Raw genomic sequence first — 8782 nt, 5'->3', positions numbered from 1 at the left:
TATATATATATATACACACACACACACACACACACATTTGGAGAGGTGGGGTTTCGAACCAAAGACGTCCATTTTTGAAATTGAGAGTTTATGCCAATCAGGCCATAGGCCTTTGGCAAATACATACATATTTATATTAAATCTAAATGGACAATAATAAGTATTGTATGACTCATTTTGTGTGTATATTTATCTCCCACTTAAAAAGCTCAAGTTTGAGCAAGAATTTGAAATATGTTGATGAATATAAATTCATTTCATGGATGAAATCTATAATCTAATTTCGGCAATCTTGGTATGGAGCTATGCGATACTAGTACAGTAGATTATATTCCAAGCTTGCTAAGTTTGTCAAGCCATGAAATACAGTTGCTTCAGTGATGTGTGTGCATATGATTCCAAGCTTTAATTTCGAGTAAAAGCAACATTTCTATATTTATCAAACTCAAGTTTTCCAAAAGTGATGTATAATATTCCAAACTTGCTATGTTTCTCAACTCATAAAAAATATTCCGAGCTTTATTAAGCTAACATTCCCAAATTTCTCGAACTAAGGTTTCCAAAAGTCCTACTGCCAAATTAAGAACTATAGAACAACAATTAATATTAATTACCAGATTGAAGTACTGTGTTGCTACTTGCAATGGCCGAATCGAAGCCTGTTGTTTCCAAGGTGGAGTTGCCTTTGAAGAAAGGTGTGATCAGAATAGAAGTTGGTGAAACAAGCCAATTAGGCCACGACCAACTTGTCATTTCCGTTGATCAGGAGGCACAGACGCAGAGCGGTTTAAGCAGAGAGGAAGGGTTTAAAATGTTTAAGGAGGAGAATGAAGACCGAAAATCCGAAACACCAAAAATACAGAAGGTTATATTCTTGCTCCGTGATCACAAAGATTTCGTCAAGTACTATGAGCCAAGAGTGGTATCATTGGGTCCTATCCATCATGGAAAGGAAAAGTACCACCTTGCAGAGAAGTTCAAGCTTAAACTGGCAAAAGAATTTGTCAAAAGTAGCGGCAGGACTATTGAAGAAATATGCGATGCTATTGATGGGAAAATTGAGGAACTCAGGAAGTGCTTCGAGGAGAAGTATAACGATGTTGACCTCGTCTGGATATTGGCCGTCGACGGTTGCGCAATCCTTCAATACATTTACCTGGCTATTAAAGAAAAGTTCAAAGATTTGGGTATAAAAAACGACAGTGTGGCCTTTTGTCAACAGGATTTGTTCTTGCTGGAGAATCAAGTTCCGTATGATCTCCTCGAGTTGTTGATGAGCTTTAGCAATGTGGGAAACGAGTTGAGGAATTCGGTTGAAGAATTCATTAAAAGAAACCATGACGACATGGTACCAACGGACAAAAGTTGGGATCCGCAATCTGTGAAGCAACCAGAAAACGGAAAAAGAAAACCGACCCATCTTCTCGACCTTCTGAGGTCAAGTCTCTTGGGCCCAGAAAAACAAAGCGACAACGCAGAGAAAAATGGAAATCAGCCGACAAACCAGGTGGCCGTAACGACAACCCAATCATCAAATGGTACAGAAAGCTCTCTACAAGAAAAACTGTCTTTTGCGGCGATTTTGCGGCGATTTTAGGGAACCGAAAAAAGAGCCCCGAGTTGCAATCGTATCGCAACGTGCAGGAGCTTAAAGCAGCAGGAATTCATGTGGAGCGAAGTAAAAATAATTCCTTGAGAGACATATATTTTAATAGAAAACTCAACTTCTTTGGATTCCTCACGCTTCCTCCACTAATAGTGGATGACTCAACGGGGCCGAAGTTATTGAACTTAATAGCCTACGAAATGTGTCTGGATTTCGACAATGACTTCGGCATCACCACTTACGTATCTTTCCTCGATTCACTCATCGATGAAGCTAACGACGTCAAGGAACTAAGGAAAGCACACGTTCTCTTTAACCTCCTCGGCAGCGACGAAGAAGTGGCTCAGCTCTTCAATGAGATAGGCACTGATTTGGTGCCTGACCTCCGTGAGTATAAGGAAGTCAGGAATCAGATTCAGAAGTACTACGACAACACTTTGATGGCATGGATGGCTGAAGTCTTTCACAATCATTTCAGCAGCCCCTGGACGGTGTTAGCTTTTCTTGGGGCATTATTAGCGCTTATTCTGAGTTTCGTTCAGACTTGGTATGCAGTGGATTCTCCCCGCGGCCCCTGCGATAAGTTCTGTGAAAAATTCAATCAAAACTTACGAAAGGGATGATCGGTCGACGGTACGGATAATTAATTTGTTCGTGGTTTTCTTTTGCATCTATATCTTCTTATCTAAAGGAAATGGCTTCTTTTGCCTCGGACGCGTGGTTGTTTCCGATTAATAAAAGAACCATAGGAGTTCTGTACTTGTCTGTCATGATTTTACATAAGGTAATTATTCCTCGTATGACCATGTTGTGGTATTGATCTGTTTGTTTTGGTTTTGATGTAATGTGTTTGAGACGAAATAATTTTGATTCTGATATATTTTGAGGTGATGAGTGGTCAGCATATGATCTGGGATCAGGATCATGTTAACAGAATCAGCTACTTTGCGAAAGAAATTTCAAGTTGAAACTCTGGTTCTTATGCACCGATTTACAGACATCATTTTTTATTTATTAAAAAACTTTAAAATTTAAAAATTTTAAAAAAAAATTGATAATTATGTACTGTATAAGAAATATGAATTAGAATCTTGACTATACAATTTATCCTATTTAATTAACTATTTTACTTATCTCATTTATCATTAGAGATCGCATTAAATATATAATATAAAAGAAAATCTGGTGCACAAGTGATATTTTTAAACTTTTAAAATAAATTGTGATTTCACAACAAGCTCGGCCACATCAATAATATGATATCATTTGAATTATATGGTAAATGTTGAAATTTAAATAAAATATTATTATAATATTATTTTTTAATATGATTATTATTTTGATATTTGAAAAAGTTGAATTGTTTATTATATTTTATATAAAAATTTATAAAAATTATAATGATGAGATGAAATCAGATAAAACACTTCTTATATCAAAACAAGGCCATAATCTCCTAAACTTTTTGCGGTCACTATTTTTTTCAGCAATTGTTATCAGTGAGTTTTTTTTAATAATCTATCGACAGGCGATTGTTTTTAGTCCTCCCTAGTACTACTGATTTGATGGTAAGACAAAATCTGTATGTAAAACTGATTAATATCATGCAACGAATCCCTGTCCTAGAATTTAAAAACTATAATTGATCAGCTTTCCCATAAATATTGTCCAAATAATTAATGGCTCTTTCGCCTGTATATTATATTCAATGTAAAATCTCTTAAGTTCATAATATTTGTATGTTGAATAGATTGCTTTAACAAAAGGGTGAAATAATTTATTGGCCTCATCAAATTAAAGTACTTCCACTTAAAATAAAAGCTGGGTGATAGTTAAAAGGATTGCGCGCGGTGTTTATGTACTTTACGACTGCATTTAACATTAGATCTTGATAATTTGTAATAAAAATTTTTAATAGTGTGGGACACATTGAGATTAAAAAATCATAAAAACATAACTATATATAAAATTAGATATCAATAATTTGCAATATACACGTAGAAATAAAAATTCTAAAAGCACAATATCTTAATATATGTTTCAAAATTTTTTACCACAATATTTTATGAAATAATATCCATCCAGTATTATTTTTTTAATAAAATATTTAGAATTTATTAGTTTCATAGAAACTATCAAGTGATCTTTTAGAATGTTATCTTTCATTCTAGTATATAAGTTAATTTTTTAAGTTTTATGTAAACTTTAGATATTTCCATGTCACATTAATTAATTAAGCATATAATACTATAATTGAGACCTTAAATAAGTTTTTTTCTTGCTCAATGAAGTCTAGATCAGGATATATAAAACCTCTCAACTATTTTCCATATAGTTCACAAACCTTAAATGATAATTCAAAAATAATAAAAAGTGTCATATTTATAAAGTGAGATGAAATCAAGAAATATTAAGAAATAAGTGTAATATATGGTATTATTTCTGGTAATATAGTATTATTTCTGGTGTAATTATGTTAATATAGAACAGTTAGCATCGTATCTTTTTATCTTTTCCTCGGAAAATAAACCTTGGCCGCGAAAAATATTTGTACAATGGAGTTTTCCACTTTCATAATCGATCGACAATAATATGCGCAAAGAGAAACACTACTTTGTCCGCATTTGTACCATTTCATTTGACCGCTTGGCAGAATTCTTTTTTTTTTATTTAGTGATTAAAGAAGTGATTTTAAGTGTATTGATATATTTTTTTTATTTTTTAAAAATATTTAAATGTATTAAAAATGTGAGAAAAAAAAATTATACTGGACGGTACGTCCAGTGATAAGAGTGGGACAGCATAGTAACCACACTCTATGCGCAAATATATCTGAAACATATCGGCCAGCTTGACGGAGGATGATCTATGATGGATAGAATCATAATTAAAAGGTGTTAATTAAGCAAATGAGTTCAAAACAAAACTACTTTCGGTATTAATGAAGTACTATATATTTCTCGTGCATCACATATATAGTTCTTGATTGTTTGAAGCAAGACTCCTCGTGTAACATGTTTTCTCCTTTCTTTAAAAAAAAAAACATGTACCAAGCTTGCTTGCTGCGTAAAGACAGATGCACGGAGGTGTAGGGTTAACCGATAGGTTTAATTTTTTATTTTATTTTATTTATATAAGAGGCAGAAGCCCCACATTTTAACGCTGTTTGTAAATGGAAATGAGAGATTGGAAAGTTTTGAAAGTTTGAGGGTCCATTTTGATGTAATTAGTAGTTTCGGAGATACATTATGAATTGAATGAAAGTTCAAATGAGTAAAGTATAATTAACCCTAGTTCTTTTTCTTTTTCTTGTAAACCATTGAAGAATGCCTACGTACTGTTGAAACAACAGAATTTGATTTTCAAGAAAATTTAATTTTATACATCTCTTTTTGATGAAGCTTTGTCATATTAGCTCTTTTTTTTTTAACACGGCAAGATTAATAGTTATTTTGACTCCAATTAACTTTAATAAGGACATTTTGTAGTTGTGCAATTTGTTTAGGATAAAATCATATAAACACAACTTAATTGCTGCAAACTTAATATGTGTATATATGTATGTATAGATTTTAAGGATCAGAGTGCTGTAGAGTTTCTAGGGTAACGTTGTTGGGTTACATGTAGAGTCTGGTTCGTGAGAAAAAAGGCGCAACCCGTAAGTTCGCTTAACTGTCACTCGACCTAGCGCTCAAGAGAAGCTCAACCCGTGAGTTCGCTCGAAGTGCATTCGAAAGTGGACTCGAGTGACAGCGTTTGTTCAAGTTGCGCTCAACACACCACTCGAGCCAATGTTCATTGGCTATTCGCTCGAGGCGTGGATGACACGCCACTCGAGCGAAGACCGTATTTTTTTCCAATTAAGGTTTTCAACACCATTTTATATAAATAAATAATATTTTGACTTATTGTACATGTGTTTTCAATAACTTTCAGTGAGAACAAGAGAGGCAAAAGTGCGAGTGCATATTGTGAGAGAGAAAAGCCCTAGAGAGAGTAAATTGAGATTGTGTGATTATAATCTCCTTTGATTAATAAAACTTATGCAGATCTGTGAACGGAGGCACGTTGCCGAATCATGTAAATTGTGTGTCGTGCGATTGCTTGATCGTTGCTTGCTTTTATTTGTTTTCAATTGCCATCGTTGGTGTGCGTGTTTATCACAACAATTGGTATAAAGAGTCAAGGTTCGGGTCTGAAGGAGAACAATGTTGGAGACAAATTAAAAGCATCTGGGATCGAGAAGTTCGATGGCACTTACTTCTAGTATTGGAGGATGCAGATCGATGATTATCTCTATTGGAAGAGGCTCCATCTTCCACTATTCAGAAAGAAGCCGGAGAGTATGGACGATACTGAGTGGAATCTGTTAGATCGATAGGTTCTAGGGGTTGTCCGACTGACCCTGTCCAAACCAGTGGCGTGCAATGTTGTTAGGGAGAGAACCATGACGAATCTCATGGGGCTTTTTCAGGTATGTATGAAAAGTCGTCTGCAAATAAGAAGGTTCATCTGATGAATAAGTTGTTCAATCTGAAGATGTCGAAAGGTTTGTCTGTGATCCAACACTTGAATGACTTTAATACGATCACAAATCAATTGTCTTCTATAGAGATTAAGTTTGATTATGAGATCAGAGAGTTGATTTTGTTGGTATCGCTGCCAAATAGTTTAGAGGCCATGAGGATGGCAGTGAGTAGTTCAGCCTGCAAGATGAAACTGAACTACGATGACGTACGTGACACGATCCTTGTTGAAGAGGTACCTAGAAGAGACTCTAGTCAATTCTCGAGTTTTGGACTGGCCCTAAATGTTGACAATTGGGGTACGAGACATGACAGGTCAATCTCCAAGAACAGGGGCAAGAGAAAGACGAGAGTCAAGTATTGGAGTTGTGGCAAGCCGGGCAGAATCAAAAGAGATTACCGAAATCAGGAAAGTGCTGAGAATGACGCTGTGAATGTCGTGGCTGAAGAAATACAGGATGCCCTAATCCTTGCAGTGCACAGTTTGGTTGATGATTGGATGTTGGATTCAAGGGCTTCGTTCCATAGCACCGCACATGAGAGATCATGCAGAACTATGTTGCTGGTGATTTTGGTCAGATGTACGCAGCTAATGAAGAGGCACAAGATGTAGTGGGAGTGGGTGATGTGCACATCACACTTCCAAATAGGGGCGTGTGGGTTTTACAACAAGCCAGACACGTTTAGATCTGAAGAAAAACCTGATCCCTGTGAGATAACTTAATGACAACGGATATACAGTAGCATTTTCTAGAGGAGCATGGAAGATCACTAAGTGTGCGCTGGTCTTAGCGCATGGTAAGATATCTAACTCTTTGTATTGAACATCAGGGTCTAGTGATGTGCAAGAAAATACAGGAATGCAAAAAGGAAGGTTTGATCGTGCGAATCAGATGAGGAAGCAAAATGGAGTCAGTTTTATCCGTTTCTCGTGTAAGCCTAGGGAAGTTGGCTAATGTTGCCAGGGTGGTTCGAAACCTGATACTCCTAGTCAGTGGGAGTTGTGAGTCGCTCAGTGGATATGCCGACATAGGGCAATGCATGTGAGAGATTAAAGTCGGGCCTGACTTCAGTTCGCCTTCTGACATGAAGATGGGAGTTGTGAGTTGCAGAGGTGATAAGATTTGGCTGGAAACAATGGCTAGCATGTGGAACCAATCTCCAAGTGAAAGATTGTTGGGTTACATGTGGAGTCTGGTTCGTGAGCAGAAAAGGAGCAATTCGTGATTTTGCTTGATTGTCGCTCATCCTAACGCTAGAGCGAAGCTCAACCCGTGAATTCGCTTGAGGTGTGCTTGATAATGGGCTCGCACCTCAAGCAAAACTCAACCAGTGAGTTCGCTTGAGTCTCACGAGACAGTGGGCTCGAGTGAGAGACAAACCCTATTATTCACTCGAGTTATGGTCAACACACTGCTCTAGCCAAGGTTCATTGGTTGTTCGCTCAAAGCACGCTCAACACGCTGCTTGAGCAAAAGACATATTTTTTGCCAATTAGGATTTACAAAGCCGTTTTCTATAAATATGTAATATTTTGACTTATCGTACATGTGTTTTTAGCAGTTTTTAAAGAGATCAAAAAGGCAAAAGTGCGAGTGTATATTGTGAGAGAAAAGGTCTTAAAGATAGTAAGTTGAAATTGTGTGATTGTAATCTCCTCTAATTGATAAAACTTCTGCAACTCAGTGGGCATAGGCACATAACCGAACCACATAAATTTTGTATTGTGTGATTGTTTGATCGTTGCTTTGTTTGCCATCGTTTGTGTATTTGTCACAACAAACATATCATGTATATTTTGTGAAATTCCAACCATTGCTATCAATTGTAATTAATGATCATTTATTTTGCCACACCAACATTTTGCATTTTGTTTCTTTAAAAATTTAAATTCAATTATATTTGGTAAATATCAATGTCAAAATGATAAATATTTGAGTTTTCAAGCAATTATAATAAATGCTGATGGGACAAACTTCATGTCTATTAGCGAATTTGAGAAAAACGTACGGTTGAGATTTACCAAAATCGACTTAGTCCTCATTTGTTTTTAACGAATCTAATCAGTAGATTACCCAAATGAGGACTTATTTTCAAAGAATCTAATATTTTTTTTCGACATCCAGCCGCATGTTCCAAAAATAAGATGCTTGAAAATCTAATTCTTTGAAAATGTAATGAACTTAGAGGATGCATGATGAAATCGCACCAGTATTTTCATATTGTGAAATTCACAATCTTTTGGGAGATAATGTCACTTTGTGAAGGAAAATAAAGAAAAACTAAATAAATAAAGGTGAAGTTGTATAATTTTTTTACGAGTAATATTAGATATATTCTCAAGATGTGCAAGCCTCATACATTTATTTTGAAAAAAAGCGAGGTCTGTAATTAACAAAATATATTTTATGTGGATCTCAAATCTATTTAGTCACTTTTTTCAATTAGAGCGTCAAGGACTTGCCCACCTTAGGATCTTATCTAGCAGTAGTCTTTTTTTAAAAGCTCCTATAATGCCCAAAATCCAAAACTATAAACAGACATAATTTTGCCTATATTTTTAAAATTTAATGTCTCATTGTTTACAAATATATATCAAATACATGTATATTTGTATTAAATCTAAATGAACAATAATAAGTATTGTATG

General features: G+C 35.3%; 1 protein-coding gene across 1 annotated transcript; it reads left to right on the top strand.

Annotated features, from left to right (window-relative positions):
• The first annotated feature begins 550 nt into the window (after nt 1-550).
• LOC121266908 (UPF0481 protein At3g47200-like) lies at nt 551-2444 on the top strand. Its single transcript, XM_041170759.1, has 3 exons — nt 551-1458; nt 1513-1547; nt 1598-2444. The coding sequence occupies exons 1-3, from the start codon at nt 644-646 to the stop codon at nt 2227-2229; spliced, it is 1482 nt and encodes a 493-aa protein (XP_041026693.1). The 5' UTR covers nt 551-643; the 3' UTR covers nt 2230-2444.
• Nucleotides 2445-8782: the final 6338 nt, after the last annotated feature.

Source organism: Juglans microcarpa x Juglans regia, chromosome 5S (assembly GCF_004785595.1).
Source record: "Juglans microcarpa x Juglans regia isolate MS1-56 chromosome 5S, Jm3101_v1.0, whole genome shotgun sequence".
NCBI classification, from domain to species: Eukaryota; Viridiplantae; Streptophyta; class Magnoliopsida; order Fagales; family Juglandaceae; genus Juglans; species Juglans microcarpa x Juglans regia.
Note: the sequence above shows the minus strand (reverse complement) of the source record. Positions and strands in the feature narration are given on the sequence as shown.